Raw genomic sequence first — 13,632 nt, forward strand, 5'->3', positions numbered from 1 at the left:
TTTTCTGTTTCTCTCTCCATTATGTCTTGTCTCCCCCCCACCCCGTAATCTGATAATGCTGCAATGAGATGATGCGTGCTGGCAGAAACCATGCTGATCACGTGGAACTTCACTGATGATGATTTCAAGGCGATTTACCGTATCACTTGTGGGGATGAAGATTGTCGGAGAAAGAAAGTAGCTATTTGACCTACAGCATGATTTACTAACTTTAACAATTTTTCAGAAACCTGAACCCCTTGAAAAGGAAACCAGTTTCGAGACAGAGAAAGGAAAGTCTTTAAAACGGAGCTTCACGGAAGTAGAAGAAAGTCCTCCCACACATGAAGGCAGATGCTAGACTTTTTTTCTGTGGTGTCCATACAAAATGAATGAAGAGTCTATTTCATGAATATGAATTGAGCTTTAAATTCCCAAAAATCAATTTTCAAAATGCTTGGTCAAGCTTTACCGTGGGTGTGTGGGTAGAACAATTCCCTGGACCGAAGTAGGGCAGGAGGGCCTGGCATCGACTCAGCCTCCTGCATGAGTGACCTGAGGGAGTGTGTGTCTGTCGGGGGGTGTGTGTGTTTGTGTGCGTGTGTGCGTGCATCGATACGCACGCATCCACGCAAGCGCAAGTGTGTGTCTCTGCCCTACAGCAAGCTGCTTACAAAGAGGGGGAGGAGCAAACGAACGCACCAGCGAACAGGAGATAGGGAAAGAGAGGAGCGCAGGAGAGAGAGAGAGAGAGAGAGAGAGCGAGAGAGAGAGAGAGAGAGAGAGAGAGAGAGAGAGAGCATCTGTTGTTTCTGTGGCAGCTGAGCAACACTGGACTGATTTCACACACACACACATCCTCTCTGTGCCACACACTTCTCCATACCTACACACATTTGATTTCACTGGCTCACATGCTGGATGCAACGTGGAGCCGGCTGAAGATCACCTCTCTGTCTTTAACACACACACACACACATTTGCTCTCTCGCGCTCTCGTGCTGTTTTTTTTTCCTCATTCACATCCCGGGACTCTTGAGCGGCGAAACGCCTCTCTCGCATGCACATCCACTTATCCGAGGGCCACCGTGCCGGCGTCATATGGTGTGGACGTTGTTGAGCCAGTCTGCCAGCAGCATGTGAGTACAGCTGGACCTGATCTGTTATCGTCTCTCCATTAGAAATTGGGAGGGAAAAAGGCAGGTGATCTGGTGACACTGTTTTCCCTCCGGTGACAGTGATGCTGCATTGACATGTTGACTCTTTTTTTGGACTCATGACTTTACGTGAGAATCCGTGGTGAGGAATCATTTGCGGTTAAGTACAGTAGTAGTAAGAACAGTTTGGGTTCTCCCAACTGTGGTACTTTTACGGTATCGCTGGATCTTGTTTTTTAGACTTAAAAAAAGATGATCAAGCTTTACTCTGACTTCTCCGCACGCTTTGTTCAGAAAGTAGCAGATGATCGGAGCTGCAGCCATGGCTTTGTTCTCCTCTTCGGGACTCAATAACACTAACCTCTTATAGCTGCAACGCAGCCTTTGTTGTATTGATCACGTCCACTCTCTGTAGCTCTACATCATCTATTCACTGCCTCTCCTTGAGAAACCTTATGTATCAGATTGGGCTGGAATACACGTATACAGAATATACGTTAATCTGTTTCGTCTCCCTCTCCTCATTCTGTGCTGTTGTTTCACTCCCTCTCTGACTCTCTACCTCGTAATCCCATAATGCTGCAGTGAGGCCACGTGCGGTGACAAAGACCGTCAGATGCTGCTGATGATGATGAAGTCCATACAGTATCTGGTGATATTGACGTTTGTGAGCATTCGGTGGGGTGTGTCCAGAAATAGAAGCGTTAATACATACATCTGTGATAGATTACAGTTGGGATAGAAAATGACAATGAAAATATGTGAGATTAAAGCAGAAAAATAAAAGAATTCAGCAAAAGGGCATTTTAATCCCAACATTTTAATCAGTTGTGCTTCTATGTACAACGTATTTTGGTATTGTGGTACTTATAATGCTGAGGAAGTTGTTAATGAGGAAATTGTTGCTCTAAATATTCCGCTGGTTTTAAAAGTGTTTAGGTGTGAATGTCAATGCATCAGATTAATTATCGCTTTGGGGCAAATCAGAGCAGAGATCTGGGTGTTGTGGGCTGGTTTTTGGTAGTGTTCAGATGCTGAGTGTGTCAGTAGAGATGTAAACAAGGACATGTGAACAGAAACAGGGAGAAAAGCAGGAACAGACAGGAGATTCTGCAGGTTCTAGATCTGTGTGATCTGTGTGTAGTGTGTGTGTGTGTGTGTGTGTGTGTGTGTGTGTGTGTGTGTGTGTGTGTGTAGTGTACCTCGAGTGTGATTGAATTACTCAGGGTTAATTAGATTCTACAGTCCACAGTTGCTTTGCTTTCTTGCTTCACGCACACAGACACACACACACACACACACACGCACACACGCAAACTCATACGTCCAGACATCCTTCAGAAAGGCTTTTGCAGGCACTTTGCCTTCGGCGTTGTCATCCTTGTGTTAGTTAAGAGGTTTCTGGGAAGTTGTGTGATGTTAAGGAGACTAAAGGAAAGTCATTAAAGATTTACTTTATTCATCTACTTTATTCTACATTACATATGTACATACTACATATCTACATTATACTTTGAGACAGAAACTGACTATATGTTTATATCTTTTTGATGGGGGGGAAACATAATGAGAAGCCATGAATGCATATTTGTTTCTATAATTCGACGAAGAACGTACATTTATAATTAATGAGACACAATGACATTTCTGGACTGCAAGAAAAAAAATGGGTGAGCAACTAAAGCGTTTTTGCAGCATGCAGCAGGATGATACTGAAACTCTCTGCTGAGTGTTGGAGCAAACCGTTGCACTCTGCATTGATTGGCCAACTGGTTGCTTTCTTGCAATTTACTACTTGTCATTCAAGTGGGAGGGAGATTTAGTAGTTTCTCGCAATTAAGGCTGGAGTTCCTGTTTGAAAACGAATCCTAATTTGTAAAATTCGATTTTTCCACATCCATCCATCCATTGTCAAACCGCTTATCCTGCACACAGGGTCGCGGGGGGGCTGGAGTCCATCCCAGCCAACTTCAGGCGATAGACAGGGTACATCCTGGATTGGTCGCCAGCCAATCGCAGGGCTACACAGAGACACACAACCATTCACACTCACACTCACACATCTACGGGCAATTTAAAGTCCCCAATCAACCTGATCCCCAGAGCATGTCTTTGGACTGTGGGAGGAAGCCGGAGAACCCGGAGAGAACCCACGCAGACACGGGGAGAACATGCAGACTCCACACAGAAAGGCCACTGGGCGGAATCGAACCCAGGACCTTCTTGCTGTGAGGCAACAGTGCTAACCACCACGCCACCGTGCCGCCTGATTGTTCCACATGTATAAGGAAATGTTTACATGGCTGTATTGAGGATGCTGTGCTCGTTTGACTTGACTCACGTCTGTTAAACACATTCTAGCCAATGAGCAAACATGAGCTAGCTCACTAACTCCTGCACCAATGACGTCATGTCACGAGTCACATGGGTTAACAGTATTGTTTCCGTTTTTCCCACAATTTACCTTTGAATCATTGTTATTTGTGCACTTAACTCAGTAGTGTTCTGTGCACCTTCTTTACCTCTGTGTTTTAGGATACTCCCAATGAACTAACTCCTCCCGTCCAATCAGTTACACCTGATTTGCCTTCAAAAGGCCCTTAGGTCTCTAAACCTATTATTATATTTGCATTGACACCCATGGATGGATTTGTCAAAATAAATACATTCTGATATCTGCACATATAAATAATAAAACATTGTGTGTGTGTGTGTGTGCGCGGTGTGTGTATGATGATATTGACACTGACTGGGTCTGATGCAACTGGAGTTAATATTCAGATCAAACAGACTATTAGATTATGGCTGCAGAGACTGAGTCGACAGTTTAATGCTTTTGTCTGCATATGGATACATTTGACTGTGTGTCTGTGTGTGGGTGATTTTGGTGAAAACGGGTAGTCCAACACTGCAATTCTACAAGGAAAACAAATCTCCTGCAATTTTCAAAATGCATCTTGTTCTCGTTGGACTCCATTTGTAGGTTGTGGTTAAGTCTGAGCACAAAGCCTCTGCCACCCTTAAAGCGCTGTGTTTGTTCATGCCTCTGACTGATCATCGAACCGTAATGACATTTCTACCGAGCAAATGTGATTGAAGCGTAAAGAAAATCACTGTTGCTCAGCTGCTTCTGATGGAGTAACGTGTTGCTTGTGAATTAGATTGTCTATATTTCAGTGCTTTGTGTAAGTATCCTTTTTAAAACCTGCTTATACCTATCTGCTGGATCTAAAAGAGTGTCAATGTGTGTGTCTCTGTGTGCGCGTGTGTGTGTTTGTAGACTACAGTCGTTTCGAGGCGAAGATCCATGACTTGAGGGAACAGATGATGACCAGCAGTGTCAGCTCCAGCTCGACGTCGCTCCGCTCCACACAGAAACGCACACTATACGTCCGGTAAGACACACACACACACGCAGCATTCAGGTGACTGATTGTCTAGTGTCCTTCAGAATGACACAACTATTATAAGGTCTTATCTTAACTGTCCGCTCTACGTCTTGTGGGTCTCAGAAGCTGGACGAGAGGTTATCGCATTTAAAATCACAATTAGATTTGGTGGCAAATACTGCGGAAAGCAGAAACGCACCCATTGAATGTCAACTCTCTCCATCTCCTGTGTGTCTGTGTGTTGCTCTGTCCTCTTGTCCTTGCCTGTCCTGATTGTTCATTCTTCTCTGAATCACACGTCCGTCCTCCCTGGAGCCCAGACGCAGTGTCAGTCTTAAGCCAACAACAGTTTTCAGATTCCCTCTTCACAACAATCACAGCAGTTTAAATATTGCCGGCACTAAATAAATCACAATGGAGCTTTTGATAAATCAAAACAAAAGGCATTAACTCTAATGATCCCACCAATGATGAAATCCACTGCTTAGTCTTGAAAGAGGCAGTGACACATTTTAGTGCGTTTCAATCGGCTTCAATTGAAAAGGATTTAACATGTTGTCAAAGAGCACTATGGTTGTAGTGTCAGTAATTTCAATCAAAACGTTTTTGTAGGTGTGTATTTAAATAATGGTTAAAAAAGTGCCTGAGGCGGCAGCTTGCACCAAGTTACCTTGAAACTACTCACAGAGACTGACTCCCATAAGCCAATTCATTGATGCAAATTAGCAATTTAATTGAATGTGTGACTAAAACATTATTCTATTTCGTTAAATCCACAGTTACTTTTAAAACCTGGATTGACCTATTCAGCACACCCACCATTAAAACAAATGCACCTGTTTGTGAGCTGTAGATTTAATATGAATACATATGGAAACATGACATTGCAGCTAATTGCCATCAACATTGTTGTATAGTTAAAGCAGTCACCCAGAGGCATGGCTATCATTAGCAAGTGTGCACTGTGCACCCGCTGTTTTTATTTGGCTTTGTAATGTAAAGGAAAAGGGCCTTTGGAAAACCAGAAAGGTCTTGCACTAGCATGCTTACACATGAGTGTGGTGATATGCCAAATGCACTTTGAGATGCATTATCATTTGGAACTTGTAATTTAATTAGCTGTAAATTTAGCTGGTTCGCAAAAGAAGATAGATTGTGATAGTTTTTTAAAAATCAAATCAAATTAAATCAATTTTATACAGATAAAATCCATGGATGTACTTGCTTAGAAAGCAGTTACAGACGTGTGACTCAATTATTGACTGGATCAATATTTTACAGTGTATTTTTGTTATTTTATTTAATCATGTACAGGAAACCGTCAAAACCAAAACAGCAGGTTCATAAACCAAAACAAAATTATAGAACCCAACTTTTCAGTCCAAAGACCTACGTCTGCAAGAAAACAACCATTATTTTTATTATACTAATTATACTGACACCACCTTTCAGTTTACATGATGAATTTGAATGACAACATCGCTCCGAGTCTTATCAAAATCAAGCAGGGGTCATGTCAAGGGCATGTAGGACAGTGGAGTAACACTCATCGGTGGAGGTGCAGCTGTTTGTTCGTGGCAGGTTCGGGGTGTCTCTCTGGCCTCCGGTGTGTTCATGCATGTGCATTGTGGGCTGTTTGCTGTGTTTGCATAATGGGTGAGAACACTAACCTTTCCTCAGAGGAAATGTCACTGAAGCGAGGTGACCTCTATGACTGTCCTTTTTGTAAAAGGTGTGTGTGTGTGTTGTCTCCCTTCCTCTTACTTTACACCTTAATATTGTGTTTTAAATACGTCTCGTCAGCACTGGCCTTATACACTACATAGATTCACTCAAAAAGCCGGGATAGCTACAAAGTAATGCTAAAATCCTCCCTTTATTCAAATGTATATCATATACATAATATAGATGTCTTATCATTTTCTAAATTAAGGTTGAATTTTGAAGCAGGGAACATGTATTTATATAATTTATAAAAGAAAACAATGATTCATTGCTTGGGGTTATGAGTGCTGAACCAGTGTAAATCTATATCTGCAGTTTTCTAGTGCGTATATCAATTTTCAATTTAAGCAAACAAAATACCCTCGGACATTAGATACTTGGAACAGAATATTGCTAAGGGCCTTTTTATGTTTGTTGTTTGATCTTGTTTGGATATTATTCTAAGAATATATTCTATTTTATCCAATTCTAGTATTATTTAAAAAAAGTTGAACATTTAAAAGGACATATACCAAAGTATTATGTTCTTACTTATTGTTTTGTAGATGCCCTTTCATTTGTTCACATTCAAGTCCAAAGGCTCCTGACTGTAAAATAAAAGAAGCAGTATCTTGTTTGAATTGGTAAAAGGTGTTTCCACACACTGCAGTAATTACTGTGTGATCCTTCACTTGGGTAATGACATTTTCAGAGGGTCCCACAGCAGAATTAAAATGGCTGTTATACTTACAGCTGGTAATTAATTTAGAGGTACATTAACATGTGGCCTTAATAATAACCATCACTCAGTGTAACTTCCTTGGGATTTGTAGAACTCTCTTACTCTACCATATTTCTATGTTGGTAACATAAGGAAGGAAAGGAGGGTCTTGTACCGCCTGACAGCTGCCCCTTAATCAAAATATCCGCAGCCCCGCCGATATAGATGCATACATACATAAATACACAGTAAAACCAACGAGAGGTTGTACTGAAATACTATATATATCCAAACAGGTTAACACATCCACTGGGGGAAGCCAGTCCACACACTGCTGTAATAACTGTGTGTTCCTTCAGTCGAAACAACTATGATTCCCACATAGGAAATGCATGGCTGTAACTCTGACAACTTGTTGCAGTAACATTAACGTAGCTGTGGACTTAATAATAATACACAGTATCCATCATTTGTCCATTTGTATGGTTGTTTTTACACCCACATTCGTTTCATTTTTTTAACCCATAACAATGACCATGTGGTTCTTCTTGTAACCGTGACGACATTGTAACACAAACCACTTTGGCAATAGATGTGGGTTTGTACAGCACACGAAGAAGCAAATTATTTTGTTGTGTCATTTTTAATTTGTTGCCCTTTTCCCGCCGTAATTATTACCAAACTTTTTACAAGTGACTCTGAAATTACGATGGTGCCTGATGGTCCTGTTTCATCTGATTTAAGGCTCATAAAGTCACATTTTACCAGCCAACTAAATATATGATGTCCCGTGGGGAGGTCTTACGTTTCTCATCTTTAATCTAACATCAATTAAACAGGAGACTCCCTGTGTCCACGTCTTCTGTCTGACTTTCACTCTCCATCCCTGCTTCCCTGTCTATGTTCTGTTTTATTGATGAAGTAGCAGGGACTTCAGGGGATGCCAGTTATTTCAGCTCTAGTTCCTTTGCACACACACACACACACACACATATTGCTGGCCTACTTTTCCAGCTCTTTTCCCTCTGGACTGGTTTGGAACTCTGTGGTCACTGTTTACACACACACACAGAGACACACACAAATGCACACAAACAAACTAACATGCATGCAGACAGATGTGTACAACACACAGAGGTTTGTAAACACAGACAGCGTCATAAAATATTAGTGTCGTGAAGCAGCCCTCCGCTCTTTTACAGATTTGAAGCTGTGCTTGATAGTGTGAGAAATGTGGAAGCCATCAGGAGACGTGCATTTCAACATCAATATCACTACATGAATGCGACATCATCAGGCTGCTTCCGTCCTATCCAGCCGACTAATGTTGTCAAACATAACGTTTTTGTTTTGGACTAAACGTGTGTGGCGCTTGTTTCTCTTTGTTTCTGCAGAGCGTTGTTCGACTACGACGGAAGTGCGTCAGATCTGAGCACGGCCAATCAGGTGCTGCCGTTCCATTTCGGGGATGTCCTCCACGTGAGCAGCGCCGGCGAAGAGGAGTGGTGGCCCGCCCGTCACCTCAACCCCCCGCCTCCCAACTGCCCCGAAGTCGGAGTCATCCCCAGCCGCAGGAGGTCAGAGGGCAAAGGGCTTGGTGTGGGAGTGGCCTGTTGATTTCATTGATTGCTGTCAGTAAGCTGGGTGGACAGTTAAAGCTACGCTCGCGTGGCTTCAGTTGAGTCCTCTCAACTGCAGCATGCAACTTTTTCCCAGGAGAGAAGTTAGTATCATTCCTGAGCCTGGTGAGGGAGCCTGAACATCAGTGCTGTGCACAATCTTCCCTTCTCCCCTCGTCATCGCCTCCGTTTCCGTTAGATGCTGCTCACTCATAACGCATCGTTGGAATCTGCTGAATGTAAACCTGTGGTGGAAACTTTTTCCCTCTCACCTCCCGCTGGGAAACCAGCGGGAGGTGACAGACAGACGTTGATAAGTTCCCCAGGTGGAGAGAGCAGATTTAGACTTAGACCTGACAGGTGGAAAGGTGACGAGGATGGAGCGTTAAGTGTTAAGGAACAGAGGTAACGAGGATTAGTGCGAGTGAGCGGTTGGCTGTAGAGCGTGTCACACGAGAGTGTAGGTGGTGGGGTTGATGGACGGAGGTGTTGCAGGCTGGTGCCTGGCTATAATAATCCAGTTATAGATTCAAACCATGTATCTTCTTGTCCTTCCCTCTCCCAGGGCAGAGAAAAAGGAGAGGTCAAGGTTAAAGACGGTCAGAGTGACGAGGTCTCAAGACAAATCGGTGAGTAGCAACTGAATTATAAACTTTAAAATGATGTTTGGTCCTTTAAATGTTAACCTCATTGGTGTTGGCGTGCAGACCAGCCCGGAGTTTGGAAGTCAGAACACTCCTCCTCTTTTTCACATTCAACAGTAAAACCAAAGTGTAGATGAAACCCTTTAAATCAGAAAACAGCAACGTAAAACATGGAAACCTGTTACATTTTTAATGACCGCTTTCCACTGGTGAAGATGCTGTTAAACCAGGTGCAAATGGAAGTTTGACATTGTGTTACTTTTTGTTTCCCGTGCCCACTTTAGTATTCATAACTACTGGTCTGAAACAATACTTCCACATAGCAATGTTAAAACTTTCTGCCACTTTCTGCCATTTCCCATTCACGCGATCTAAAGGTGAGAAACACTTAAGTCAGATCACATTTTTTGTCTCATGCACAACAACGTGTAGTGGAATTATTGTTTAGCTCCACAGAGAGACTAACAAACAGAAAATAAACAAATAAATAAAAATAAAAGAAGTAGAATAATTTACAATAATGTATTATTTATTTACATTTTGGAGAAATAGAAAACATTGAAGTACTCTGACCATTGTGTATTAAAAACGAAGTAAACGTTACGTATATGGAAATTAGGGTTAAACAGATTAAGCACAGCATCTAGCACACAAGCCGTTGAGTGTTTACAGTGAATAGGACAGTACAATATGAGACTAAACCGACCAACCAGTTCATATTGGAGACTACAATATTAATCCACCTACTGCTGTAACTCAGAGAGTGTGTGCTATGAATATTTGATCGGAGATTCTTTGGTAGAGTCTGAAATCCAAACAATCAATCAATTGTGCCTGGTTTTTATAGCACAGAGCGTACACGCTCGTGCAGTTAGCTTCACATATGACTGATGATTATATATCGTAATATAAGTGAACAAATATATACTTAAATCAAATAAAATTATAAGATGTATCTAATGTCTTATGAAAATGTCTACAAACTATTCTTAATGCCTGAATTACTTACTAGGAAAAGTGTAGGCAGGTTAACCATCAATTAAAGTACAAACCAGCGTTCTGTTACTTTGATAATTGTCACATAGAAGGTTTGCGGTCTGAGCGCCAAGTCGAGGTGAGACTTTAATCACACTTCACACAGCGTGACGATCAGCGCTGACACGTGAGTCTCACACCAGCTATTGATATCACCGCCTCGTCAGCTCAGCAACACTGTGGTTTTTTTTCTATTTCTCGCACTGCGTCAATCAGCAACTCTGCTCGCTGAAAAGCTGATAATTAAAAATGATCACACACACACACTTTTGTGCCGGATCCCCTGTCTCCGTAATCTGACAAAACACTGCAAATTAGTGTTGTGATGGGAAAAGAGAATCTGTGAGCTTTCAATTTGTGCTTCTGCTGATAACAGTCGAGATAGTGTCATGATAATCTTCAGGATGATGTTTAATGTTCTCTCCCTCTCTTTCTCTCCCTCTCTCCCTCTCCAGGATCAGGATGACAAAGGTAGGTGTTCGCTCCGTCAGGGACACCTGCTGGTCAGAATATGTAACTTCAGCTTTTCAGCGAAGCGGACCCTGCGGTTCCTTTCACCTCCGCCTTCATCTTTCCTCTCCACCTCCTCAAACTCCTTTTCATCCAACCGGTTCTGGGGTGGAGGAAGAGGAGTGTGGTGGAGATGGAGGAAGAGGGGGAACTGAAATGGACAGTAAAGTAGATTTTAGATTTTAGAACTGTACATTTTGACTTATAAGGCCACTTTCCGTGACGGCTTATTCCATTAACATCATTATCAACCAAAGTGTGTCTGTGTAACTCTGGAGATATCAGAACAGAGTTGTTTTAACAAACACAAACACAAACATGTACTAAAGTGCACATAAAATGTAGTTTAAGTAGTTGTAGGCAATTTCCTTTCAATTGTATAGACATTGGTTGGTCAGCTAACTTAACTATAAGAAGTAGAATCCTGTCCTCTTAGATTTAATGTAAAAGTGCAACGCAGCATAAGACTAGAATATTTAAGTATATCACATATACCTCAGAATTGTATCTGCGTTTAGTACTTGAGTAACATACTTAAAAGACGCTAGTTAGATGCATTTTGGGACCTCTACTCCTTCTGTTTATTTAAGGAGTCCCTCTCAATTCCCCCAATTTTACATTCAGAATCACTCCTTTATTATATGCAGAAAAGTACAATATTTAATGGCCAAATATTCGCTTTTTTCCCCTCTGGAGGTCATTAATGAGATAAAAAATAGGCATTTTGAAGAAAGCGGTTAACTTTGTTGTCTCGTTGAGGCTGTGATGCCTTTGGGATTGTGTGCTGCGAGAGGCTCGTGCCTCCTGCTCACCTAAACCAGGATTACGATTAATGAATCAATGTTTGAGTTTGTCGGTCCGATGTTTTCTGTCATAAGCGAAGGTGTGTCTGGTTGTGTGACATAGAAACAATGTAAGTCATGTAAGTCGAGTCATGTAATGTGTTTTTGTTTGAATCTGTGTGTTTGTATGTGTGTGTGTGTGTGTGTTGCTGACTCTGTCCTGTCTTGTCCTTCCAGAGCTGGTAACCTCTGGCACCAGCGATAGTGAGAGTAGTTGCTGTAAGTCTAGACCCTCCTCTCTCTCTCTCTCTCTCTCTCTCTCTCTCTCTCTTCTCGTTTTTGTTCAGTTTTTATTTAATTTGTTTGTTTATGTGTTGGTTTCCCCTTGTGTATGTGGTGATGTGAAACGCATACATGCACATGTATTTATTGTGTGTTGTGATTCTTGTGTTCTCATGTGTGTGTGTGTGTGTGTGTGTGTTTGTGTGTAAGTTACCTTTCTCTGCTTCTCCAGCCAGACGAGCTGTTCCATGCAAAAACTAGGAAAGGTTCAGATGCGACTTGTTGTCAATAATCCCGCTGTGCCTCTGAATGTGTTTGTTTGTCTTTGTGCGATCAGCTGGCCAGGAGGAGATCCTTCTCACCTACCAACCTGTCATGCAGCAAGAGGGTCAGTGCCAAACGTCACATCGCACCTTCATTTCATGTCTTTTTAAGTTACCCAGACTTGGGAACTATAGTTACTGAAGGCCTTTAATAGCACACCCACATACAATTATGAGTCTAATATATGTGTCTAAGTTATATTATGTTAACTTAACATCCGTCTACGTGTGAGTTGATCGCGTTCTGTTTGCATATTACAGTTAATTACACGCGGCCAGTCATCGTGCTTGGACCGATGAAAGATCGGATCAACGATGACCTCATCTCTGAGTTTCCGGACAAGTTTGGCTCCTGCGTCCCACGTGAGTATCTTAAGCCCAGCCAAGTATGACTTCTGCCACGTGACGAATCCCACCAGTAAACCGTAGAATAATTCTGCAGAGACCACAAAGGTTTCTCATGAAACACGCTGTGTTTATAATGCTGCAATAAAAGCCGTTCAAAGAAGTGAACTATTTTTGAATTGTGTTGTGTAAAACCTATGACACTCAGACACAACGCGGCCGCGGCGAGATTACGAAGTGGACGGCAGAGATTACCACTTCATGTCCTCCAGGGAGTTCATGGAGCAGGAGATCCAGGAACACAAGTTCATAGAGGCCGGACAGTATAACAACCACCTGTATGGAACCAGCATACAGTCAGTCAAGGAAGTCGCTGAGAAGGTGAGTTCAGAGAGAGAGAGAGAGAGCATGGAGGAGGCTCAACACATCATCCTACTGGGAGATTACAGGTAGACAAGCAAATGGCACCGACCTCTAAAGTCACCTGCTCCAAACTAGTTGTTGAAAACATGGCTGATATTTTCTCTTAAGATGTGTAGACAATGGAATGGAAACATGGTCTCTGTGTCTCTCTCCCAGGGTAAACACTGTATACTGGATGTATCAGGGAACGCAATAAAGCGCCTCCAGTTGGCGAGCCTCCATCCCATCGCTGTCTTCATTAGACCACGCAATGTCGACAACATACTGTAAGTGACGCAGATGTCAACGCCGCCACCGCAACATAGAAAACGTCCTGTAAAGGAGCCCGTTCGGATGTCATGGAACTGGAGATGTTCAAATCATTTTTTAATGTCAGCAGCTCTACTTTCGGGCCCAAACTTCCCAGCACAACAGGAATGGGAGCTGCTAAGAGTGCTCAGAGGAATGAACACCTGAAGTTCCATGACGACCAAACCTTTATCAGCTGATTAATGTCACATTGTTTGCCTCTCCAGAGAGATGAACAAGCGTCTCAGTGAGGAGCAGGCGAGGAAGACCTTCGACAGAGCCGTCAAACTGGAGCAGGAGTTCACAGAGTTCTTTAGCGGTTAGTCACAAGCGCGCACACACACACGTGCATTAACAGCAAATGTAGTGTAGATTGTTACGAAATAGTTGCAGCAGCTATTAATGTATAACATTTTAATTGGTAAACTGCT

The 13,632-nt window shown here is 42.4% G+C and overlaps 1 protein-coding gene across 15 annotated transcripts in view; it reads left to right on the forward strand.

Moving 5' to 3' along the window:
- Window positions 1-13,632, forward strand: part of LOC120824323 (discs large homolog 1-like protein) — a 78,480-nt gene that overhangs the window by 61,145 nt on the left and 3,703 nt on the right. For 13 of the 15 annotated variants that reach the window (XM_078107934.1, XM_078107937.1, XM_040185058.2 and 10 more), the window contains 10 exons: window positions 4,417-4,531; window positions 8,345-8,527; window positions 9,135-9,198; window positions 10,704-10,719; window positions 11,778-11,819; window positions 12,160-12,210; window positions 12,407-12,508; window positions 12,699-12,871; window positions 13,070-13,179; window positions 13,429-13,520. In XM_078107934.1, the coding sequence (XP_077964060.1) occupies window positions 4,417-4,531; window positions 8,345-8,527; window positions 9,135-9,198; window positions 10,704-10,719; window positions 11,778-11,819; window positions 12,160-12,210; window positions 12,407-12,508; window positions 12,699-12,871; window positions 13,070-13,179; window positions 13,429-13,520 (948 nt within the window). Of the gene's footprint in view, window positions 1-837; window positions 1,119-4,416; window positions 4,532-8,344; window positions 8,528-9,134; window positions 9,199-10,703; window positions 10,720-11,777; window positions 11,820-12,159; window positions 12,211-12,406; window positions 12,509-12,698; window positions 12,872-13,069; window positions 13,180-13,428; window positions 13,521-13,632 lie in introns of those variants that run through there. The other 2 variants (XM_040185069.2, XM_078107935.1) reach the window with 2 other exon arrangements.

The sequence above is a fragment of the Gasterosteus aculeatus genome, chromosome 8 (assembly GCF_964276395.1).
Source record: "Gasterosteus aculeatus chromosome 8, fGasAcu3.hap1.1, whole genome shotgun sequence".
NCBI classification, from domain to species: domain Eukaryota; kingdom Metazoa; phylum Chordata; class Actinopteri; order Perciformes; family Gasterosteidae; genus Gasterosteus; species Gasterosteus aculeatus.